A 27,110-nucleotide genomic window follows, 5' to 3' on the forward strand; every position below is an offset into this window, starting at 1 on the left:
ATACTGTTTTCCAGAGTGGCTGTGCCAATTTACATTCCCACCAACAGTATAAGAGAGTTTCCCTTTCTTCACATCCTCTCCAACACCTATTGTTTCTTGTGTTGTTGTTAGCCATTCTGACAGGTAAAAGGGGATACCTCATTGTAGTTTTGCTTTGCATTTCGTTCATAAGTGATGTTGAGCATCTTTTCATATGTCCTTTGACCATCTGTATGTCTTATTTGGAAAAATGTATGTTCATGTCTTCTGCCCATTTTTAATTGGATTATTCATTTTGGGGTGTTGAGTTTTATAAGTTCTTTATAAATTGGGGTACTCACCCTTTATCAGATATGCCATTTGCATATCATTTATCAGATATGTCTTCTCCTATTCTATAGGTTACCTTTTCGTTTTGTTGATTGTTTCCTTTGCTGTACAGAAGCTTTTAATGTTATTGAAGTCCCAGGAGTTCACTTTTGCTTTTGTTTCCCTTGCCTCCTGAGACATGTTTATTAAGAAGTTGCTGCTGAGGCCAGAGGTTCCTGCCTGTGTTTTCAAGGATCTTTCAACCATTTTGAATTTATTTTTGTGTGTGGTGTAAGAAAGTGGTCCAGTTTCATTCTTCTGCATGTGGCTGTCCAAATTTCCCAACACCATTTGTTGAAGAGACTGTCTTTTTTCCATTAGATATTCTTTCCTGCTTTGTTGCAAGTTAGTTAACCATACAGTTGTGGGTTTATTTCTCGGTTCTCAATACTGTTCCATTGATCTATGTGTCTGTTTTCGTGCCAGCACCATACTGTCTTGATCACTACAGGTTTGTAATATAATTTGAAGTCTGAAATTTTGATGCCTCCAGGTTTGCTTTGCTTTTTCAAGATTGCTTTGGGTATTCAAGGTCTTTGGTATTTACATACAAATTTTAGGATTGTTCTAGCTCGTTAGGAAAAAAAAAATGTTGTTGATATTTTGGTAGGGATTGCATTAAATATGTAGGTTGCTTTGGGTAGTATATTTTAACAACATTTGTTGTTCCAGTCCATGTGCACAGAATATCTTTCTATTTCTTTGTGTCACCTTCAATTTCTTTCATTGGTGTTTTATAATTTTCAGAGTATAGGCTTTCACCTCTTTGGTTAGGTTTATGCCTACATAGCTTATTATTTTTGGTGCAATTCTAAATGGAATTGATTCCTGAATTTCTCTTTCTGCTGCTTCATTAGTGGTATATGGAAATGCAACAGATTGCTGTACATTGATTTTGTGTCCTGCGACTTTACTGAATTCGTTTTTCAGTTCTAGCAGTTTTTTGGTGGAGTCTTTCAGGTTTTCTATGTTTACTATCATGTCATGTGCAAAGAGTGAAAGTGTTACTTCTTTGCTGATTTGGATGTCTTTTATTTCTTTGTGTTGTCTGACTGCTGTGGCTAGGGCTTCCATTACTATGTCAAACAACAGTGGTGAGAGTGGACATTCCTGTCTTGTTCCTGACCATAGAGGAAAAGCTCTCCATTTTTCCTCATTTAGGATGATATTAGCTGTGGGTTTTTCACCTATCACCTTTTATTATATTAGCATTATTTTTTTTAATCCTGGTACACCCAAAGTATAGTCACAGTGCATAGAAAGAAATGAGCTCTAAAGGGTTTATCTTTTTACCTGAACTGTTAAAGTTGCATCAAAAGAAAAGAAAACCTTCAATGAATCAACATATGAAATATCACATGCGTGTTAACTATTGAAAATAATATTTGTGGAGCTCATAAAAATAGTGTTACCAAAACACAAAGGTAAAAGACCCGTTAACATGAGTGGAGCATGTACAGTGTACGAGGGGCCATGCCAGTTACTTGATACCCGTTTTCTCAATGAGACCTCATAGTAACCCCATAAGGAAGATACTATTTATATCCCTGTTTCCAAACTTTATCAGTTTGTAAGCATGATACAACTATTTTCATTTTATATTTAAAACAATTTGGTCCTAAAAAAGGTAAGTCAGTGTTATATATTTTATCTGTATGTCATGTATCTATCATCAAATTAAAATCTCTGTTTAACTGTTTATGATTTCTGCAATAAAATAGTTTAAATATAGCTAGTGGGAATTATACTGCAATGTTAACTTCTCTGTTTTTAGGGTTTGGACAGAGGATCCAAAGGCCAAATTTCCTCTTTTAGCAGTTTTATTTCAACTGTTAACCAGAAGAAAGAAGCCGCTGAAAACAGAAGTTCACCTACACATCTTGTTTTCCCTAACATCAAGAATGGTAAAACAATAATGACTATTGAAAGTACACATAGTCTTTATATTTTGGCTGAAAAAATATTATCAAACTATTAAAAAGTAGTTTTTTGGTAGATGAAATTAATTAATACAATATGAACAAGAAATAAGCTGTATAAATATTTACACAAAGGAGCAAAATTGTTATTTTTAGTGACTGTTACCTAGGGTAAGGTATGAATGACATACAAAGCTTGTGAATAATAGAATTTGGTTAGGCAGCCAGACACCATACAAATATATGAAAATTCAGTAGATTTCCTTTATTTGAAGAATAATCAATTAGAAGACTTGATGGAAAATAAATGAAATACTTAGAAATAAACCTAAAAGAAAGTGAGCTAAACCTGTATGAAAAACTTTGTCAAAAGACTAAAAGGCCATGGGATGGAAAAACATGAAGGTGTCTGGTATGCCCAGTTTACTCTCTACATTTAGTACATTTTTCAGCAGTTTTGTATTTGCAGGGGTGTAGGATCTTAAGACAATGATGGCCTATGTGATCTATAAGAATCAGTGTCCAAGAAGATGCAAGCAAATGTAATGAGGAAGCCCATTCCTCTGTAGTACATACATTATAAAGCTATTATATTTGCAGTGCTGCCACAAAGAGAGCCAAATAGATCAGTAAAAAATGTAGTATATAAGTCCTATTCAATTATTCAAAAATGGAATTAGGATGACTAGTTAACCTATTAAAAATAATAACTTGAGATTTTTTTAAACTACAGAAGTACTAGAAGAAAACACAAGAGGTTGTTTATATATATAAAAAAAAATCTCTTGGCATGATAATGCCAAAAGCCATAAAACAAAAAATTGACAAGTTTGAGTATATAAGAAAATTTAAAACTTCCATGGGAACTTTTTAAAATCATAAACTATAAACATCTACAAATGCCATAGTCTGTGAGAAACATATCCTTGATCATAAAGACTATTAATAAAACAATGAAATGAATATCCCAATGAAGAAAAAGGCAAGGGATCTGAACAGTCTAATCAAAAGAGGAAATGTAAGCAATAACTACACGTGTGAAAGGTTGCCCGATCTCACTTGTATTTAAAGAAGTACAAGTTACAATAAGAAGTTAACATTTTCCTCTGCAGTTGCAGAGAATGAAAGGATTTATATCTGTGATGTTGTCTAAGGAATGTGAAAATTGGCACTTTTATGAATGGGTGGCTTGGAGTACTACGCCTCTATTAAGAAAAATGTGATATGTGTATAAAGTGTCTAGAAGTACCCACAGTACACTGTAAAATGAAAAATACAAGTTACATATAATAGGTAGAAAATGACTCCAGGTTTTTTAAGAGTAGGGAAACATTTTATACTTCTTCAAGCATATAAAGAGGTATGGAAGTATGCCCACCAGTCAGTTTAATGGTTTCCTCAGGAAAGTAGAACTGGCCGTATATTATAAATATGCTTTATTTCTTTATACAACTCTGTATTGTTTTGTCACGGGAAACATCCATTACTTGCATAATTTTAAGTTCTCCTGGCCTATAACAAAAGAAATCTGTGAAGGTTTAAATGTCCCTATACATGTCCAAACAACACAAAATAAACCTAGAGTTTAAGGACATAGTTTTTGGTAAATTGCTTGTATCCATAGCTGTGTGTGGCATAAATTATTCTCACACAGATTTTCAGTTGACACTCCATGCTCATGCTAGACCCATATTCTACACTTTTGCAGGTCAGTATTTACCTTATTTCATTTATCAGCCTTTGCCTTTGATGACTTCTTTCTTCTTTTATTTATGCACTCATAGTGCACGCACACACATATACACACACACACATATTCTTTCACCTCAGGCTCACTCCAAGGAGCCACTAGTCAGACCCCCAACCCACAACAAAACAAAGCAAAGCTGTAATTACGGTACCATTAAAGAAATAAAGGAAATGAGCCTATTTGATGGGGAGAGGAGTTGAGAGAAATGATACATATTTTAGACTTGTTAACTAGATAACAACTATAAACTATATTTGTGTATTATTTGTGTATACGTTACTTTATTTGAGCCTTGCAACAATCACATAAAATAGAATAGATACTAGAATTCCTATTATATTCGTTTTCTATTTACATATAACAAATTACCACAAACCTAATGGTTTAAAAGCAACACCCATTTATTAGCTGATGGCTCTTTAAGTCAGAGGTCTTGGTGAGTGTGGCTGTGTTTTCTGCTCAGAGTCTCACAGGGTGTTGGCTGGGCTGGACTCTGTGGGAAGAATCCTCCTCCAAGCCTCTTCAGGTTGCAGGCAGAATCCCTGCGGACTATCAGGGGGGCTGCTCTCAGCTCCTAAACAGGCCATTTACACAGTCTGCCACCTCCACCCACAGACCTCTCGGAGTGCTGTAGCTTCCTGTTTGAAGGCCGGCAGCAGGAGCCCTCGTGTGGAATCCCCTTCATGTTTCCAGTCTCTCTGACTTCGTCTTTTGCAGCCAGTGGGAGAAAATTCTGTGCTTCTGAAGGTCTCATGTCATTAGGTTTTGCCTACCTGGATAATCCCCCTATTTTAACATCAACCAGTTATTTATATCTGCACAGTCCCTTTTGTCATGTAATATAATGTAATCCTGACAGAACACCAGAAAGCTGAGACTCATGAGGGCCATCTTAGTTTCTATTTATCACACCATGTTATAAGTATGGAAATAGGCTGAGAGAGGGTAAATGACTTGGCTGGGGTCGCTGTTAAGTGTTAGAACCAAAATCCAGTCCACATTTTGTGACAACAAACTCTTGTTCCTCTATCTGACAGATAGAGGAAATTCCTGATTGACTTGTTTCTCTTTCCTGATTAAATCATATCACATTAATCATACAACTCTAATTGCATCATCTTCATACTCCCTAATGCTTCCAAAATTAAATAAAAAATTTTTACCTTGACACTCAAGGACATTCAAAATATGACAGCTTTTCAATGTTAGCTCCCACTTTTCTCCTACATATAACTACATTTTAGCTATTCTCTTGGATGCCTCATACCTTACCTCAGAGATTTTGCCAGCTTGTTCCCACTGCCTGGAATGCATTCTTCCCTCTTTTCTACCTGACACATCCTATCTATCCTTCAGAGCTACTTATTTATTAAACCTTTGCTGATTCTCTCCAACCAGATATAGTTCTTCCCTTTTTTGACTTTCCAATTAGGTTTTCTTTTGTTATTACCTTTTATCAAGTCACCCAGTCTTATGTATTATCATTTGAATACTATAATCTCAGATGGTATGTTCCATGAAGGAATAAATACCTTTGTAATCCCCTCAGGCTCCAGGCAGTTCCCATGTCCAGTAGTGATTCTTAGAAGTATAGTTGACCAGTTAGTTGACCCTTGAATGACATAGGTTTGAACTGCATTTATATGCAGTCCACTTATATGCAGATTTTTTTCAATAAATACTGTACAGTACAGTGAATGTATTTTCCTTGTGATTTTCTTAAAATTTTGTTTTTTCTAGTTTATTATTTTAAGACTTTGTTACATATAATGTACAAAATATGTGTTAACCAACAGTTTATGTTATCAGGAAGGCTTCTAGTCAATAGTAGGCTATTAGTAATTAAGTTTTGGGGGAGTCAAAAGTTATATATGGATTTTCAACTGCACTTATGGTTTGTCTCCCTCCCAATCCCATCTTGTTTCGTTTATTCTTCTCGTATCCTCCTAACCCCCCATGTTGCATCTCCACGTCCTCATATCAGGGAAATCATATCAACTGTATGAGGGGTTCGTGCCCCTGACCCCCCACATTGTTAAACGGTCAACTCTATTGCAGAGAGTCAAACAAGAGAGAACCCAGGACAGAGGAGATCGCTCTCAGAGTGAATGTGCTAAAGCAGTGACAGCAGCCACAACAGCAGCTTCATACGGTGCTTACTCTGTGCCACTCATGGTTCTGAGTGTGGTACATATAGGAATTCATTTAGTCCTTACAACCACTGAAGGTTGGAATCCTTTTCCTATTTCAAACGTAAGGAAACTTAAGCCACAGAGAGTTTTAAGTGGCTTGCCCCGAGTGAACTTACCTAGCTAATGAAACATAGAAAAAGGAAGAGAGCCAAGGGTAGTTTTGGATAATACCTTCATTAAAAGAAGAGTTGGTGAAAGAAAAGAGAGTCCTGAAGGAGGGAAAAGAACAACGTTGGGCTGTAACTTAGAAATCCAGGAAAAAGCAGGGCACCTGGGTGTCTTAGTCAGTTAAGCATCCAACTCTTGGTTTTTGGCTCAGGTCATGATCTCATGGGTTGTGAGATCAAGCCCCATGTGGAGCCCTGCATCAGGCTCCAGGTTCAGTGGGGAGTCTACTTGAGATTCTCTCCCTCTGTCTATCCCCCAGCTTGCATGCATGCATTCTCTCTCCTTCTCTAAAATAAATAAATCTTAAAAAGGGGGGGGGGGGGAAATCAAGGGAAAAGAAAATTTAAAGAAGATGATACAGTGTCATTGCTAAGTGAGAACAAGAAGAGTAAGCACTGAGACAACAAAACAAAAGATTTGTTTTTTAATGTGTTTATTGATGACTTTTAAGAGAACAGTTTCAGTAGGATGGTGTGAGGAGGATTCAAACTGTAGAAAGTTAAGAGGCAGATTAATAGCAAGGCTATAGGGGCAATGTAGACTGCCCAGATTGAACTGAAACTTAGCTTGTACTGAAAGAAAAGCAGGGTCTTGCAGAGCAGTGTAGTCAAGGAAAGGATCTCATACAGAGGGAGAGACTAAAGCTGCAGTAGGAAAATAGAATAATAAAATGAACTAGTAGAATAGAGAAGTGGTATAAGGGTAGGATCAAAGAAAAATGCAAAGCGTAGGGGTTGGGATGTCAGCACCAGCAAGGTTACAAGAGCTCTCATTACTCACACTACAGAATTGAGGGAAGAGAGGAAGTAGGAAGAGGAAATGGAAGTAGAAAACTCCGTTCTTCTCGCCTTGAATTCACTAATTTCCTTAAAGGGTGTATCAGTTTCTTCCTGCTGCTGTAACATAGAACACAAACTTGATAGCTTAAAACAACAGAATTTTTTCTCTCATGGTTCCTGAGGCTAGAGATCTGAAATTCAGGCATTGGTAGAATTGGTTCCTTTTGAAGGTTCTCAAAATCTGTTCCATGCCTCTGTCCTAGCCTCTGGTAATTACCAGCAATCCTTGCTGTCCCTTGGCTTGTAGATGTGTCTCTCCAATCTTTGCCTCTCCTTTCACGTGGCATTTTCTCCTGTATGTCTTTCTGTGTCCAAGTTTCCCTTTTTTTGTAAGGATACCAGTCATTGAATTAGGACCTACCCTAATCCAGTATGTCTTCTTCTTAATTTGTTTGCATCTACAAATTGCCAAATAAGGTCACATTCACAGGTCATAGGAGTTAGGACTTCAAAATATCTTCAAACATATCTATTTCACAGACACAGTTCAGCCCACAACAGTGTTAAGAATCTTAAGAACATTGAAATGACTCCTATGGAGAATGATAGTCAAAAAGAAAGTCATGAATAGCTCTAACCTTTTTTGTTTGGACTGTTTGTTCAGATTCAATAGCCTTTGCTTCCTCACTGATTCCTTTATTCCATTTTGTCTATACTGAAATCCTGATGTCTGAACCAACTTCTTTGCTCACAACTTACCGGCCTCCTATTAGGTAGATGTGTTGATTCTGAATGAGTCCCCACCACTTGTCTGTTTCCCTCTCATCTGTGTCAATCTTATGGAATCTAGACTCAGCCCCAACCTGAACTTGGAGTATTTGTATACACCACTCTAGAGGAATAGCCCTCTTAGCACACTTCTTTTCCTTTATTGGAACTCTTAGTGCTGACTTCTCCTAGCTGTTCTGTCTGGATGTCCCCTGGATTCAAGTGCGACTTGGAGTTCCGATCTCAGGGATGCTGCATAAAGAATTCCTTTATTGAATGGGAAGTTAGACTAAGTCTTTCCAATGTAAGCATGTTTATAATTCCTTGATCTTTCAGGAAGCCTCTTTTACTTGCCAGTAAGATTGTTTCCTCAAAGATGCATCATTCTTGGCAGTTATTACAGTTTCCTCCCTCTTCTCTGGTAGCAGGACCTATGCTGGGTATTCTCTAACAGCTTGTCTTCCCATCTGATCTTTAAGTGGTATTAGAGAAGCTGCAAAAGCCCAGCGTGGGTTTACCTAACAGCTGAGGGATGCCTTTCCTCCCTGTAGATCACATGACTAGGTCTGCCTGTTGAGTTGGCTGTCCTTTTGGAGATCAGAGAAGTGTAGGAGTTTTACCTACTACAACAGCTGTTAAGGATAATACATCTTCAGAGAAACAATATAAATGGTAAGTAATGATGGAGGGGGGATTAGCACTACGTTCTCTCTTACTCTTTTGTATATTCTTTCTAAAGTGATTATGCCCCCGTCAGACTTCTTTAAAACATCTTTAAACAGCACAGAACAGCTTTAAAAGAGATAAAGCAGTTTCTCCCCATCTCTTGTATAATGTCTTTGCACTCTTGGTAATTCAGAAAAGAGTAGACAGGAACTCTGAGGTTTATCTCGAGGGCACTGTTTCTCTCCCAGCTCAGTGCCTTTCATGAGTTTACTCTAGAAGAGCCCTGATAGGACATAGTGAGCCCTGCAGTTTTCTGCCTAATTCTGGAGAAATATGTCCCATGATCTTTGCCACTCTGAAATAGCTCATGGAAAAACAAAGTGGTCTTTAGCTCAAATGGGTGATTGGATCGGTGTGTGGTGGTGTCCTGTGATTTCTACACAGGTGAAATACCACAGAGTTTTCACAGTTCCTCCAAGAGCAACTTTAGAGGCAGACAGAGAAACAAGCTGTTAGAAGAAACCCAGCGCAGGACTTGCCATCTGGGGAGAGAAAAAGACTTGAAATAGCTGCTTTAGGAATCTTACCCTAGAAGAAGTATCTCCAAAGCCTCAAATGACCCCATCTCCAGGTTTCTGTGGAGAATGAACTGATTTTAGACAAAATCTCCAAAATCCTTCTCTGAGTCAGAGTGAGTACCTTGGACTTGACTTTCCTAACTGTGCCAGCAGGAGAAGAATATCTACCGAGAACTTAGAGTACCCTGCTGCATTTATTTGTTCACTTATCTGTCTCTTTACTAGTCTGGAGTAAATTCTTAAGCTTCTGTTTTAAAGAGGGCAAGCGCTCTTCTTTTTATTTATTTTTTTAAAAGATTTATTTATTTGACAGGCAAAGATGACAAGTAGGCAGAGAGGCAGGCAGAGAGAGAGGTGGAAGCAGGCTCCCTGCTGAGCAGAGTCTCCGATGCGGGGCTCGATCCCAGGACCCTGAGATCATGACCTGAGCTGAAGGCAGAGGCATTAACCCACTGAGCCACCCAGGCGCCCCTCTTCTTTTTATTTTTTATATTGAAGTTAATTTTTTGAATAGGTAACATTTGTGTGTCTCAAAGAATCAAAACTATAAAAATAGTATATTTCAGATGTCTCATTTTTATAGTCTTCCTTGCCGTCTTACTATATTCTTTCTTGTGTTTCTTTATCCAGAGGAAAGCAAAAATAAATGTACATACGTTCTCATTTCCTATTTCTTCTTAAAGAAAGGGTAACTGCATATACATTGTCCAGCACCTTGTTTTTAGTGTACCCTGGATATTTTTCTATATCAGTACATAAAGAGCTCCCTTATTCTTTTTTATAATTATACTCCACTCATAGGGTGTATTATAAATTACTTAATAAAGATCCTATGAAAAGAAATGAATTATGTCCATTCTTTTACTAAACAATGCCACAGTGAATGAATCTGTACATATGTCTTTTTGTGTTTCTGAGATATTCCTGGAAGTGGGATTGTTGGGTCTGAGAGTAAATGCATCTACATTCTCCTTGAATTTTTAATTCATTTGTGTATCTCCAGGATCCAGCCTCTATGGTACATAGAGTCTTTACTCAGGAAATAGTTTGCTGAATGAGGAAATGTATGGGAGACAGTTTTTCTGGATTTCTGGTCAGTTTTCTCTCCTGGAATGTCAGACCCACCTCTGTAATAAAATCTCCAGTATAAGGCATCTGTTCCACTAGAGGTAACCTTCTGGAAAAAGGACTTTTGAATATTTTTAGAACTCGACCCATAAAAGAACATTTCACCTGTGTTTTTGTTGCAGTTTTACAAACATAAACATCACTGAACTTAGTAAAAAGTACATCTCCCAAAACTAATGAATATGTCACAATATATTTAGCTCTGGTAGCTAAAGTCCTGTGAGTCAGAGTTTTTTCCTCCTCTTTCTTCCTTTCTCTCTCCCACTTTCTATTTTATTTTTTGCCAAATGTTCAGAAAAGTCGCCCTATAGACAATGATGTAAACACCACCTGTTATGACTAATCCACTCTGGTCTCCTTGTTTCAGTTACTGCCACTACCGACGTAGTGAGGCATCCTTCAGTTTGTAGCTCATTTATTTCCTGCCTGGCACCCACACACTGTAAATTATGATATTAAATAAGAACTGAACATTTGAGTTAATTACCACCAGCAAGTGTCATTGTGACCTTAGACATTACACTTAACCCTCATGAGCCTTCATTTGCTCATTTATAGAATGAGGAATTGGGGCATTATATGTTATAAAATATCCTCTACACCAAAGTTTTATGATTTAAAGTGTTTATTTTCAAACCTGTTGATTTTGTTTGATCCTTGTTGAGTTTTGTTTTGACATTTCATAATTTACCAGGTCCTACTTCCATGTAAATTTAGGATTCAGTTTTGCTACTTGTCTTTATACATGGTAGAAGGTTTGGCATTATTCGATAGTAGAAAAAACATGGGTGTTGTAACTTATCCAGATGGGTTTGAGTCCTGGCTCCATAACTTATGATCCTGGAAAAGTTATTTAACTTCTCTGTGCTTGTTTTTTCCATCTGTAAAATAGCATAATAAAGAAGCTGCCTCATGGGGTTGTAAGGATAAATGAAAAAAAGCATTTAAAAACATTCAGTTTCGTGCCTTATGAAATTCAGTAAATGTGAGTGATAATATTATAGGCAGCTAAGCTGTGATGAGCAAGAGTTTCTATTACTCTTATTTCATGGTAACTGCACAAATTTTTAAAAATTTGACACATCTCATATATGGAATATAATCAACAGTAATATATGGTTTTAGTAATAATAAATGGAAAGCACAAGAACTTGGTGCTAAAATTAAGAAAAAGAACATTATAAGCTCCTGTGAACCCACCCAGTTGCATTGCCCTTTCTGTCCAGAGGTAACTCCTTTCCTTTGATTTTTAAAAAATATTAGTTTTGTTGTCTTTATATGTTCCTATAAACAATATACTGCTTGAATTATATGTGTAATTATACACACACACATACTGCCTAGTTTTGAAAAACAGAATGGCAAACACAAACCTTGGATGTGTAAGGGACAGTGCCACAATTAGGTGAAAAGATGATGGTCTGAACAGAGTCTCTGAATCAGATCTGCCTTCAGCTTTCGCAAGAATGTATGAGTTCTTTCTGGGGAAGTCAGTGAGCCAAGGTCATGAGTGAGTCCTGGGAAACAAAGGACAACTATTGGCATATCTGACAGAGCTGTGATTTGTTGGACTATGTACGCATTAGATGTCTGGCAGAAATATGACTTCTCCAGCTGTCAGGAGTCCAGGTTAAAGCAGTGAGGTGAACTAAGCACCCTCAGCTGATTCAGATAGCACAGCAATAAATGGAGAACATTCATCACCCCACTGGCTAGACAAACCAAAGTATGGAGAACAGTCTGGGCTGGGCTCACCTGTTCCTTCTATCTTCAGTTTAAAAAGAAGAGTAGAAAGGTAGTCAGGATCTTGGTGATGGCAGGCATCAAAATTACTCACTCTTAGGCCACTCTGTTCTAGTGCGTGCAGAGTATTGCCCTCACCTTCCTGTCCTTTGTATAAGGTATCTGTCTCTCTGGAAGCCTGTAGAACCATCTCTTTGTCTTGGACCTTCTGAAATTGTACAGAGCTGTGCTTGGTGTGGGTCTAGTTGCAGCCCTTTTGCTACATGTTTCATAGGCCCTTTTCATCCAGCAGTTCTTGTCCTTGAACTTCAAGAAATTTCCTAGAAACTTTTTATTGATGGTTTCTGTTTCTTTTATCCTTTCTTTCTGAATCTCCTATTATTCAAAAGCCAGACCTTCTGAATGTCTAGTTTTCTTTTTTTTTTTTTTCACTTTTGTTTTCCATTTCTTTATCCTTTTGCTATATATTTTTGGGCATTTCCTCAGAACCCTTCTACTAAGTATTTTGTTTCTGCTAATATGGTTTTAATGAACAAGAATTCTTTTTTCCCCTCTCTGAATATCTCTTTATTGATAGAACCCTCTTATTTCCTGGCTGTACTATCTTTTATCCCTCTCACTAAATTAGTGATGGGTTTTATTTTTATGTATGTATGCATGTATTTTAGTCTTGAGGGTTTTGGGGGGTATTGTTGTTGTGTTTTATGCTTATCATGCCGTGAATTCATAGGGAATGGGTTCCAACAGCTCAGGTTCCTTTCCACTGGTTCTTAAAAAATGTGCTTTGCTGAGTGGGACAGGATGGTGCTTCAGTTGGACCCAAGTACCTTTCCTTCGTCATCCTTCTCTCTCTGATCATTTTCCTTCATGAGCTTCAAGAAGCTATCTAGGCTCTTTGAGTGCTTAATATGCTCAATATATACATTAATTCTCTTGGCAAGAATCTTGCCTTTAACTTGGTTCTTTACAACAATGCCAACAGCAAGCTGGGTAATACTGTAGACTCTTCTGGTTTTGCCATCATAACGTCTCTGGGGCATTCCTTTTTGAACAGTGCCCATTTCCTTGATGGCGACAATATCATCTTTCTTGTAGATTGGCGTTTGTGTGGCCAAAGGAACGACTGCATAAGTTTTCTAAAAGGCCTAGAGAACATACAGTGGGTGCCTTCTCCCTTCCCCTATGAGTTGATGATTTTGGCAAATTATTGGAAGATGGTATTTCCAGTGAAAGGCTAGTGATAGGTTTTTACATTTTTTCCCCTTCCCTGCATGATTTCTGACTCTTCCAGGCTGCTCTTGTCTATTTGCTTTGGTTTCTACAAAACTGGATTCCCTTGAAGGCTTTTTCAAAAATTCATATGCTGGTGATTGATGCTGGCTTGAGGCTTGGACTTTAAATAGGTTCTAGCTGGAACACCTGCTCCTAGCCTTTTCCTGGACTGCTTGGGTTCCTCACAGCGTGATGACTAGATTCCAAGGTTGAGCACCCCAAAAAGAGACACCCAATACAGAAGTTGTATTGCCTTTTGTGACCTAGTCCTATAACATCACTCTGTCACAATTTTTCATTAGTGGGGATCCACTAGGGCTGGCCCACGTTCCAAGGGAGAATAGTTAGACTCCATCTTTTCATGGAGGAATATAAAAGGATTTATGGACTTATTTTAAAACAACTGCGTCATGTGAATGTAAAATCCTGAAAGAGAATCCAGATCCTTTGACTCTTATTTTAGAACTTTCTCTTCTATCCTGTCGTAGGACAGGAAGTCATAACTAAAATCAGGTGTTTAGATGATATATGCATGGTGAGCTTCCATGCTGCTTCAATTTCTTTATTAGACGTCCCCATATAGTTTACTCTTGGAATTTTTTTTTTTAATTTTTTGTTTGGTTTTTAAGTCCTATCCATTTTGTTCTTAAATAGTTGTAGAGATGGAAGTTAGAAATTATTAAACTAGTGATTTTCAAGCCTATTTTTATTTTTTATTTTCATAGCAAAATACTTTTTTGAATAGTAAAATTTTTCTTAGAGTGTCATTATATTAAGCAGAGAAAACTGAGCTGCTCCGAGTAAACCCGTCCACCAGCGCCAGTCCCATGAAGCGGCCCTTGAAGTTCTTTGGAACTTTGGGAACAACTGACTAAGGTTACCTCTTTTATTTTATAATGTCAAAATTGAGGTTTAAGGAGTTTCAGTGACATGTCTAAAGTTATGAATGTTAGTAACTGAGCCAACAACAGGAACCAACAATAAGACCAAGCCCCTTATTTCCAAGGCTGATGCTTTTTGTTGTTGTTGTTACCTATCTGTTATTTACTTAATTACAAATTATTCATGATGAAGCTTAGAGTATAGCATTTGGCAACAGTGTATCACCAGCAGCAAACCTTTTAAAACAGTAATTCCTTTCCAGCAGTAGAGGGACAAGGAATAGGCCCAGGGTCCTCCCACTGAACACCCAACCTCCACGGAGACTCCTGTTTACCTTTGGTGCTGTTGCTGCCATCTGTGCTGGACGGCCAGGAACAACCTTCAGTGTCCTAATCATGCGGCCTATTTAAAATGTCAGTCTTAATTTTGGTGGCTACAGTTATGGAAAACCACATTTACTAGTTTTCAACCAGAGTCAGCTTATGATAGCTTCTTGAAAACAATGAGTAAGCTGGCAAATTTGGCTGATAATCTCACACCATTCTACATAGTTGTATTATGATCTTCACAGTTTTTTTCAATGTACTTCCAGCCCCCACCAGAACCCTTATTCTTCTTGCGCTAGTTTCAAGTGTTTTACTTAATGTTTCTAAGCAACCAACTAAAATTGGCAGCACTATATTAAAACCAAGGGAAAATGATTACTGCTCATCAGTTTAGCACAGTGTTCCCAAGTATTGGCTGAATGAAACCAAAATGACAGGTTTTCACTGATAAATATATTTTGGCTTTTTTCAGTGTATTTACGGTATTCTATACTGCAGAAAAACCTGCATGTACTAGAACAAAGAATTGACTGTTCTATTTATAATATCCGTTTGAGATTTAATTAATCTCTCATCACCACGTTTATTGATTTTCTCTTTTGAATTAGATTTTAATAACCATCTGTGAGAACAGACTGGAAGTCTGTCTCTGGAAACAATGCCTTGATATTTAGGGACATGAGAGCAGCTGTGAGCTGTTGTTCTTCCTTTCTTAATAGCTGAATGTCACATCCTATCGTTTGACTTTCATTCACTAATGTAAGCAAAGGATCTGCCTTTCTTTCTGACTCAAGTTCCATTTACATAGTATGTTAATATTCTGTCCAAGTTACCTTGATCTAAAAATAAATCCTTTCTGGGCCTCTGGTTCTAATCTCACCCTATAATCCTCTTGGCCTTAGCATTACTATTTCTCTTATATAAGATCTTCCCACTTTCAGGCTTTGCCAAAATCCAGTTCTCTTACTAACTAAAATTCACTCTTCTTCCACCTCAGCATGGTATTAATAAAAATGAGTGGGTATAAAAATGTGTATATGTGCTCTGTGAGTGAATAAGTTAATTTATATTTGAATGAGTCTGTGTGTATCTAATAGTGGGTGTTTATAGCCAGGTTGGGAAAGGTGTGTGGGAAGGGATAGGAAAGGGTAAGCCTGGTGAAGAGGAAGAGAGACTGTAGAGGAGCCTCAAGACAATAGTAACAAGACTAGTGTTGGAGAGAGATTATCATCTCTTTCTTTGCTGCTGAGATGCCCATTTCTTTAAAGATTTCCAAACATAAGAAGAAATCATTTGTAGAGACATCTAATTTTACTTGCTAATGAATGAAGCCTCTGTCCAATAGGTAACTAAAGTAAAAATGACTAGAAATGGGATATTTCCATACTTAATTAAAGGATGTAAAAATCAGTTATAGCGGTGAATTAAAGAAATTTAATGTTTTATACTTTCAGCACCATTGCTCTCTCCTAATACTAAACAATGTTTCTCAGTGTGACCCTCAGACTGGCAGCATCAACATCATCTGATAACATGTTAGATACACAGATTGTTGGGCCCCACCACAGACCCACTGAATCACAAACTTTGGGGATAGGCCTAGTAATCTGTGTTTTAACAAGCTCTACAGGTGCTTCTGATATACAGTAAAGTTTGAAAATCATTGCTGTTAATTATAAGAAATTGGCATCTCTGTATATCTTCTAATATGAAAGATAACTTACTGTAAAATATACCCTAACACTAATGAAATTTATCTTAGTTTATTGAAGTTAGTGATAGATCCAAGGATAGATATTTGATGGGGAGAGTAGATAAGGAAGAAAAGACCTTATAGCTATGCTCCTACTTTGATGATTGATATAGTTATGTTTACTTAGTTGAAAATATATCCTGATTACATAAGAGTAGAATTAAATTCTACGTATGTACATTTGACATTGTAGAATTGAGAATATATAAAATATTCACCTATTCTGTTGGTTTGGAAGTATTAATAATTGAGAAAATACAATGGCCAAATAAAATGCCTAGTGGATAGGCTCAACAGCAGAATTGAGGAGACAGAAATAAATGAGCTGAAATATGGAGCAGCTGGGTGACTCAGTTGTTAAGCGGCCGCCTTCGGCTCTGTTCATGATCCCAGGGTCCTGGGATCGAGCCCCACATCGGGCTCCCTGCTCAGCGGGAACCCTGCTACTGCCTCTCCCCCTCCCCCTGCTTGTGTTCCCTCTCTCGCTGTGTCTCTCTCTGTCAAGTAAATTAATAAAATCTTTAATTTTTTTTAAAAAAATGAGCTGGAATATAGTACAATAGAAATTACCCAGTTTGAGCAATAGACAGAAAATAGACTCAAAAGAAAACTTGAATTATCTCAGAGACCTGTGGGACTGTAACAAGAGGTTACCTTGTCATTGTGTCTTGGAGACGAGAGAAAGAGGGTAGGCTGAAAAAGTACTCAGAAATGACTGAAAGCTTCCTGTATTTAGCAAGAGACATAAACCTACAGGTTCAAGAAACTGAGCAAACCACATACAGGATAAACCCAGAGAAATATATGTCAAGACATATGATAATTAAACCTCTGAAAACCAGCCAGTGAAATACAACACCTTACCTTATAGAATAAGATAATCATAAACTGAGAACAGTGAAGAGATACAAAAGGTACAACTTCTATACTTCACTCCAACTGATAAAATGACAACACCAGTAGACTATGATAAGTTATGTGTATATAATATAATATTTAGAGCAACCTTTCAGAAACACTGCAGATGAATCAAAATGGAATTCTAAAAAATGTTCAAGTAACCCACAAGAAGATAGGAAAAATTAAAAGAATAGAAAACAAAAAATAAAATGACAAACTTCAGCCCCAATGGATCAATAATTACATTAAATGTAAATGGTCTGAAATACATCAATTAAAAAAGATTGACAGGGTAGATTAAAAATATGACCTAACTGGGGCGCCTGGGTGGCTCAGCGGGTTAAAGCCTCTGCTTTCAGCTCAGGTCATGATCCCGGGGTCCTGGGATCGAGCCCCGCATCGGGCTCTCTGCTTGGCTGGGAGCCTGCTTCCTCCTCTCTCTCTGCCTGCCTCTCTGCCTACTTGTAATTTCTACCTGTCAAATAAATAAATCTTTAAAAAAAAAAAAATGACCTAACTGTATACTATCTACAAGAAACTCAACTCAAATATAATAATATAGGCAGATTGAAAGTAAAACAATGGGAAAAGATACATAGTAGTGGCTATTATTAATGTCAGATAAAGTAGACTTAAAGAAATTACTGGAGAGAGAAACAGGGACATTATATAGTGAAAAAATTGGAATTACAAGGGAATAATTAGTAATATTTTTTAAAATTTTAGAAATAAAACAGAAGGAGCACAAAAGCAAACGTACATACCAAATAATGACTCAAGAGAACTTGATGATGAAGATGAAAAGAAGGAAATGTTTAAAATTTTAAAAGAAATGAAAAAAGCTAAAAAATTGAGAGAAATTAAAATTGAAAGGCAGGGTCTAACATCTGGGTAACCAGAGCAAGGAGGGACTTGGTAAGAGTCTATTCCTCAACTGGTTAATGGTTTCAGAGGTCTTTATCTTAGAATAACTCATTAAGCCATATATTCCTTTTATAAGATTTTTCTGTATTTGTTTTGTTTTATAGTTAAAAGATTATGAAATGCAACAAAAAGGCAAACAGTAAACTGGCAAATATTTGCAAAAAAAAGGAAAAAATAGAAAAATATCATGAAAATTGATTTTTAAAAACTAAAACTATAATAAATTACAGAGGATGTAAATAAATGGTTTGCATATATTCAAAAAGGTAATAAACACTAAAAACTTTGAGTCTCACTGAAATACTTCCTGAAAGACAACTATCAGGAAAGAAAGAAAAGAAAGAAACTTTATATTACATCTGTGGATAACTTATAATTTAAGATATGGCCCAATATATGTTGTGGGTGAAGTTGGGGTTAGAAGGGGCTGGTGGCAATAGAGCCTTCAGTACGTGCCCTTTACTGTGGTAGGTTTTCTGTTGTATGATCTCAAGGTGAATGCAATACAAAATAATTCCCTTGTTTTCTCTTCATGTTGAATAAGCCTGACATTTTATAATTTGGAAAATTTTTACTATTAATTATATTGAATGATTTTATACTTCACAGTGAGAGACCTACCACCGATTTGCCTTGATGTTAGACAAAAACAGCGTGTTTCTATAGATGCATTACCATCTGAAATGAAGGCCCCAGTTCTTCCAGAATCTGTCCTTCCTAACCAACCCAAAACTATGAAAGACTTTCAGTAAGTTTCAGCTCGCTGTTATGGGAAGACATACAGTCATCTGCATGCCAGTACTCTATATAATTTAATATTTTTGTGTGAGAAATTGATTGAACTTGTGGCTCTTTATAAGGCATTGGTCAAGAGTGAAGACATAAGACTAGATGTCTCAAGTTCAAGGTGAAAACAAATGTATAAATAACAGGTAAGGGGTGGATAATGTTGCAGCAAAAGAAACACTAAATAAGAGAATATGAATTAAAACAGACAAAAGGAGATAAAGATGGTGATAAAATAATAAAATATTTCCTTTTTTAAAAATATGATTTCCTCTACTATGTGACACATAAACCATTAAAGCTATGTCACTACTGAAAATGAATACTTGAAGGACTAAGTGTTAATGAGAAAGTAGAGACAGAGAATGTAAACAAAATCTCTCAAGTTTGGCTAGTAAGGGAAAGAATGTTAATTGTAAGGAGCATGTCAAGAATGACTTTTTTAAAAAGCAGGTAAATGAAAAGCTGAATTAATATCATGATCCGTTTAAGAATTATAGGTTCATAAACTATATTTATATTAACTGGAACATATTATATTCAGCTTCAGTATTTCAAATTACATGTTTGGTGACATTTATTTTTAAAGAAGTAATGCTATTTTATCCGAATAATATTTCTATTTGCTACAATTAATGTTTGTTTTCATTTTAGGGAAGATATAGAAAAAGTTAAGTCATCGGGAGATTGGAAAGCAGTACATGATTTTTATCTAGCAACATTTGATTCTTTCCCTGAACTAAATGCTGCATTTAAGGTAATAACACATAAAACACATTTTTCACTATCAGTTTTAAATTTTCCTAAAAAGATACAATAACTTAGCTCTTCTTCTACATGATACTGACTTAAGCAGCTGTTTAAACAAACATATGTATATATTAATTTCAGAAAGTATACATTTCACAAATAAGTGTTACTTAAGTGATATCTTGAAGATTGTTTGCATTTGTACTAATGATGATGTTTGACTCCATTCTTTCAGTTTTAAAAACAAAGTGATTATGCTGGCTAGTTGAACATGATAATAAAAACAAATAAATATAAAAAACAAAGTGATTAAAATAATTCTTATACATTCATTTTTATTTCTACCAACTTTGCCTGAAAGTTCTTTTTCATCACCCTACTAAAGATATTAGAAATTATGAAAGAATAGTTATGGTTCAAAATTACTAAGAACAGTCCTTAAATGTTATATACACTTAAATCATTAACTGAATTTGCAGAAAGATGCCACCGCCTCCTTTAATACCATTGAAGATTCTGGGATTAATGCTAAATTTGTGAATGCTGTATATGATGCCTTACTTAATACTGTAAGTATTATTAATGAACAGATGGAAACAGTATAATTCTTTGTTTCTTTTGTATTTTAAAAGCAGCCACACAAATATTGTAATAACCAGCTTATAATTATATAATTGTATAGTAAATTCAATTGTAATTCTCAGAAAGTTAGATATTTTTTATTTTTTTAATTAATTGAGAGTTAAGCAGAAAATACTTTTTTGTCCAGTCCTTTAGGATGGCTCACTGAAATAAAATCATGCTTCACTTAGGCAGCAAAAGGAGATAAATTTTTTGATTGTTTTGGCATTGCGCTGAATCTATAGTGGTTCTCAAATTTTACTATGTATCAGAATCACAGGAAGGGCTTCTTAGAATACAGAGTTTCAGATTCAGTAGGTCTGGGGTAGAGCCCAAGCATTTGTGTTTCTAACAAGTGTCCAGGGACCACATTTTGAGAACCACTAGTGCTATAGATGAATTTTTGAGTTGACATTTTTTTTAATCCATGAGCATGGTATATCCCTCCAATTACTTAGATCTTCTTTAGTTTTTCTTGGTGATACTTAGTAGTTTTCTGGATAAATGTCTTACACATATCTTGTTACATTTAGTACTACTACTTGATTTTTTGATGCTATTGTGGTTTTCATTTTCTAATTACTAGTATATAGAAGTACTCTGATATATTTATCTTTATTTACCCTGCCAAATTCACTCACTAATTCTAATAGTGCATCAGTAGATTTATTTGGATTTTCTGTATAGACAGTCCTGACATTTGTGAAAAATGAGACTTTTCACCTCTTCAGTCCTTTTATCTTACATGTATGGATGGGTAGATGTAAGTATTTGCCTTATTGCTCAGGCTAGGACCTCTTGTAAAATTTTAAATAAAAGAAGAAATACCAAATATCTTTGTCTTTCTCCTAATCTCGGTACTTTACTATTAAATACATGAAAAGGTACCTAATAATAATTGTCATGAGAGAAATGTAAATAACATTACACATCTGTTCAAAAGGAGTAAAAAGTTTTTAAGTACTGAATTGACAATATTGTGGAGCAACTGGAACTTTCATACCCTAATGAGGTAAGTATAAACTAGTACAACTGCTTTGGGAAAATTGCTGGCATTATTTACCAATACTAAGCATATACATATACTGTGACCCAAAGTGTTCCACTCCTAGGACATTTGTCTCACCTCTTTTGACTTGGAATGATAGTGTTTTATAGATACTAAAAAATTAAATCTACAACATAAGGGGAAAACTCTCTAAAATGGAAATAAGATTTTTTTTAAGTAATTGAATTGTTAAACTATATAGGAATGTTACTTTATACCTTTTCCAAATCCAGTAATGAAAAAAAATCTTATTTTTTTACTGAACATAATTTCATTGTACTTAGTATGAATTGTGGATCTACCTGCTAATTATAACTTGTTACCAGTAGTAGTAAATATATTTAATATATGCAGTCATTTTATATTGTTAAACCTGCTACTCCCTGACTCGTGTTCATGATTTTATCCTGCCAATCCAGGGAAAGGAAATTTTTTTCAGTTACATAAAACTGATGGTGGTCATCACAGGGCCACCGTATACGTTTGTGCGGTTTGTGTGCACGGCACATCCCGGGGGCATTTTAATTGTAATCTATGTCATTAGTGCTCTAACCCTCTCAGATGTGAAAATCATACCACCATAAGTGGCAGTCCTCAGTCAGCAAGTCTGATTTCACTATTGAAACACATCTATAAATATAATTAACATGTAAAAGTGACCTAAGTACCTAATCCTAACTATTTTATGGTTTTCTTTTCCCTATAGCCTCAAGACATTCAGAAGACAGTACTGAAGGGAATCATTAACAGCCTATTACAAGAATGGAAAGGGTAATTTTAACTAATATTTAGCTAATCAAGATAGATATTAATTTCTACATCCCATACATCTTTAATATATATGCATGCATTTTACTCTCAGAAAAGATCTTAGTTGTTTTAAAAACAGAGATCTGAGATTATAAACTATTCATGGCAAAAAAAAAAAAAAAGCACTTAATGACAAAGCTTTTTAATGAGATTTCTGACTTCTCGGGAGGGTCTATATGTGGGCCCCACAGGATCTGTGAATCCTTTAAAATGATGTATAAAAGTTGTTATGTACAGATATATGTATGTTATAAAAATGGGATGGGTAGTTACATTAGTAACCTAGAATTAAATCTATGGATGTTAAATTTAGCTTTGGGGGCACCTGGGTGGCTCAGTGGGTTAAGCCGCTGCTTTCGGCTCAGGTCATGATCTCAGGGTCCTGGGATCGAGCCCCGCATCAGGCTCTCTGCTCCACAGGGAGCCTGCTTCCTCCTCTCTCTCTGCCTGCCTCTCTGCCTACTTGTGATCTCTCTCTCTGTCAAATAAATAAAATCTTTAAAAAAAAAAAAAATTAAATTTAGCTTTGGATTTCTTGGTAACTAGAGCAAAATCTTTCTTCTTTCTAATATAAGGAAGGAAATGTAAGTTTGGCTACTGAAATATTTTTTTCCTGGAACTAAATCTTGAATCATTATATAAGGAATGATGGGCAATGTAATTGATAATATTAGAATATCCCTGGATATGCAGAATACAACAATATACCTTGAAAAGTCCATATTATCTAAACTGGTATTATTTAAGTAGCATATAACTTAAATAATAGCTTTTACTAAAGCCAAAGGAATAACATTAAATTGTAATTCAAATGTTTATATTAAGCCCCTTTTAAAAATAATATCGGGGGCGCCTGGGTGGCTCAGTGGCTTAAAGCCTCTGCTTTCGGCTCAGGTCATGATCCCAGGGTCCTGGGATCGAGCCCCACATCGGGCTCTCTGCTCCGCGGGGAGCCTGCTTCCTCCTCTCTCTCTGCCTGCCTCTCTGCCTAGTTGTGATTTCTCTCTGTCAAATAAATAAAATATTTAAAAAATATATCAAAATTATTAAATGTTAAGGGATACCTGGGTGGCTCTGGCAGTTGAGCATCTGACTCTTGGTTTTGGCGCAGGTCATGGGATCCAGCCTCACATCAGGGCTCCATACCAGTGAGGATCTGCTTGAGATTCTCTCCCTCTGCCCACCTCCCATTCTTGTGTGCTCTCTCTCAAATAAATAATTTTTAAAAAAATTATTAAATGTTAAACATACCCCATATTTTTAAATAACATTGCTCTGATTTTCAAAGAAATTCATGGTTATTACAGAAAACTAGAAAAGACACTGCTAATATTATAAAAAAAGTAAACATGTTAATGTTTTACCATCTTTATTTTTTCTGGTCATCTTTTTGAAACAACTGAAATCATACTGTATAGCTTGATATGATTTTTAACAGTATTTTTCCTAATTTATCATTACAGTAATAAATTTCCATTTTCCTTAAATTGTGTGATTTTGTTTGAACCTGTTGTGCTTCACTGAAAATGAAGAGAGATTTAGAGTGTGGGAGAGCTCCTGAGAGGAGGAAGCCCAATGGCCTAACCCGGCCCAGGTCTGAGTTCCCTCCCATAAGCACACTACAACCGCTTTCCAAACCTGTTCCTCAGAAGTGTGCCTGAGACAGATTAAATGATAATTCAGTGTGATTTATCTATCAAAGGAGCATGTGGTCTTTACCCAAAAGTTTTGTTTTATTTTGGATTTTTTTATAACAACAATGAGATCTAAAGTTTACCGACTGTTTATGATTAGGGGCTAGGCTCCTTTCTAACAATCTTCTGTGTATTTCTCATTGAATCTTCACTACAATTTTATGAAATATGTAATATGATTATTTTCATTTCACAATGAAGGAAACTAATTTACAGAATAGTTAAATTGCCTCAGTTAGCACAGTAAGTGCCTGAGTCACGATTAGAACCTAAGCAGTCTGGCGAACAGCCTGTGATCTCAACCACAACTTCAATGCCCAGAGCTATGTGCTACATTAAAATAGTAGTGCATGGGACAGGAACCTGGAAATTGTTATGGTATTACTATAAAATGGAAAAAATAGGGCTCGCCTATCACCAGGAATTTTAATATTTATGAGTTGCCTTGAGTGTTTTACAATATTTTCAAATTGGGGCACCTGGATGGCTCAGATGGTTAAGTGTCTGCCTTTGGCTCAGATCATGACCTCTGGGTCCTGGGACAGAGCCCCATGTTGGGTTTTCTGCTCAGTGGGGAGCCTTCTTCTCCCTCTCCCTCTGCCTCTCCCCCTGCTTGTTCTCTCTCTCTCTCTGTCATTATCTCTTTCTCTCATAAAAAAAATCTTGAAAATAAATAAATAAATAAAAGTATTTTCAAATATAATTTCTAAAACATAACGGTAGTCCCATTTAGAAAATGGTCTGACAATTATGTAGAAATTATAGACAGAAATAGTTTAGATTTGATTTAAACCTGAACAGTTTAAATCATTATTCAATCAAGATAATTCTTCCACAAAGAAATGTTACTAAATATTTTTATATATATGTGTGTATACAAATGTCAAATTTTAACACATGTTATCTATTTATATTTCAGACTATGTAGCTTTACACTTTGTAAAGGTCATTTTGTACATTTGGGGCAGTGGTTTATGTTTTCAGATTTATTTTGTAACTATAACAGAAAAATAAGTAATCATTTGGTCATTTTATTTTCTTAAAGGAAATAAGGAGATACTGGGAGGTGAACCTTTTTTTTTCCCCAGCATTTAATTTTGAAAAATTTCAAGCCACAGAAAAGTTAATGAGAACTCATATGCCTTTCACTGAGATTCACCAGTTGTTAATTTTATGCCACATTTGCTTTTTGCTTTTTTCCCCTGTGGGTGTGAGTGTGTGCATAATTATTTCTTTTAGTAAATGGAAGACATCATGACACTTAACCTCGAATTGCTTCAGTGTATATTTCTTAATAATCTTTTCCTACATAACCATAACACGGTATCACACCAAACAAATTTAATGTTTTTTCTTACAGTACTCTCTAAAATGCAGTCCACAATTTAAATTATCCCAGTTGTCTCAAAAGTGTTCTTTAATATTTGGGTTTTGGACCCAGTCAAGGATCATGAATTGAATCTGGTAATCATATAGGTGAACCACTATTAATTCAAGAAGTTACTTCAGGGTATTTGTGAGAGTCCATTCAATAGATCCTGAGAGGGTGAGAAAGAAACACTCATCAGCTTTGGGAATAACAAAAACTCTTGATCAAATCTGACAATGTGAAAATCCAGATTTACATGGGGAAAAAATTACAAATCAGTTACTTCTCAAAGGTATTCAAATATGAATTTAATTTCAAATTTAATTAGACACATACTAGATGCATTTACCATCTGATTTGATTTGCAGACATTTCTATATCATTTCAGAAATAGATAAATACAAGCATATTTTCTTTCTTTAGTGTGTCAGTATTTCTAAGTGAGATACAACTATCCTTTATTAAAACAAAAATGTAAGTACTCTAAAATTGTTGATTTTTTTTTAAGATTTTATTTATTTATTTGATAAACAGAGATTACAAGTAGAGAGGCAGGCAGAGAGAGAGGAGGAAGCAGGTAGACCCCGATGCGGAGCTCAGTCCCAGGACCCTGAGATCATGACCTGAACCGAAGGCAGAGGCTTTAACCCATTGAGCCACCCAGGTGCCCCCAAATTATTGATTATTTATCAGGCTCTTAACTCTTTCCCGAGTTAGTCATGATAGTTACCTCATAAAATATTATAGCCTATTTAATTTACCTTTCTTTTTTAAGATTTTGTTTATTTGAGAGAGAGAAATCATGTGAGAGCATGAGTTGAGGGGAGGGGCAGAGAGAGAATCTCAAGCAGACCCCATGCTGAGTTCGGAGCCTGACACAGGGCTCCATCTCACAGCCTGAGACTGTGCCCGAGCTGAAATCAAGAGTCATGCTTAACTGAGTGAGGCACCCACGCACCCCTACTTAACTCATCTTTTAGGTGTCTGCAGAACCAGCCAAGAGCAAGCACAGGAGAACCTATATTTCCAGCATACTATGAATATGTTACTGTCTAAGTAATCATACATGTTAAGTCTCATTTTTGGCTTTTACCAGCTCAGTTCTCACAAAAACGTGTATCATTTTTTTTAGCTGCTATAAGATTAAATGCTAATCTGTAATCAATTATGCATATTTCTTTTACAGTCCACGAACAAAAGATGATCTTAGAGCATATTTTATACTTTTACAGGTAAGAAAGCGAGAGCTGAAGTTGTCTAATTCAGATCTCCATCCATGCATGTGTTAAGGGAAATGATATCAAGTACTAAGTATTATTTTGTGCAACATTATTGATAGTTTTTAGATTATAGTGTAACCAGAGCATTAAGGTTATAACAAATAAACAATGGGAAGCTATATTATCTTTTGGATTAAAATTTTAATGTAGTTCTTGCCTTTCTGCTGCAGTATTCAGGATCAAGCAGAATGGAAGCATTTCTGCTTCATCCAATCAACCTCTTATAACTAGCTTTAATGGGCTTCAGAACTTTCTTTTATTTTCCAACTAGTAGGTTTCTAACTTCTCTAGGTATTTTAAATAAATGCTTCCATTAGAATTCTAAGGGAAAAATCAAGGTGTTTGCTAATGTTTGCTAAAGCAAAGGTGATGAACTTTTTCCTCTCAAGAGATATAGACTCGTAGATACAAAAAAATAAGGTCCAGACAAATGATAAGCAATTCTGAGTTTGTATTATTTTCTGACAAAGAAGTATGTTATTACATAGCTAGCATATTACTTTTGTATTAGTCTTTACAATTTACAAAAGGTGTTTGTAAAAAAAGGTAAAACATTATGTTAAGTAAGATGAAGTGTTTAGTTAAGTATTATGTCCAATAAAAGGAAATATGCACATTAGGAATAAAAAGGGAAGAAAGGAAAAAAGTAAAAGTGG

General features: G+C 35.8%; 1 protein-coding gene across 5 annotated transcripts in view; it reads left to right on the plus strand.

Moving 5' to 3' along the window:
* The window catches only part of HECTD2 (HECT domain E3 ubiquitin protein ligase 2), a 72,081-nt gene that overhangs the window by 17,522 nt on the left and 27,449 nt on the right, over nt 1-27,110 (plus strand). For all 5 annotated transcript variants that reach the window (XR_006821315.1, XR_006821316.1, XM_046027886.1 and 2 more), the window contains exons 2-7: nt 2,123-2,252; nt 18,706-18,844; nt 19,537-19,639; nt 20,112-20,201; nt 22,008-22,072; nt 26,361-26,406. Coding sequence is in view for 3 of the 5 variants with exons in the window: in XM_046027886.1 (XP_045883842.1) it covers nt 2,123-2,252; nt 18,706-18,844; nt 19,537-19,639; nt 20,112-20,201; nt 22,008-22,072; nt 26,361-26,406 (573 nt within the window). In the remaining 2 variants the exon portion in view is untranslated. The remainder of the gene's footprint in view (nt 1-2,122; nt 2,253-18,705; nt 18,845-19,536; nt 19,640-20,111; nt 20,202-22,007; nt 22,073-26,360; nt 26,407-27,110) is intronic.

This window comes from Meles meles, chromosome 13, assembly GCF_922984935.1.
Source record: "Meles meles chromosome 13, mMelMel3.1 paternal haplotype, whole genome shotgun sequence".
Lineage (NCBI taxonomy): Eukaryota > Metazoa > Chordata > Mammalia > Carnivora > Mustelidae > Meles > Meles meles.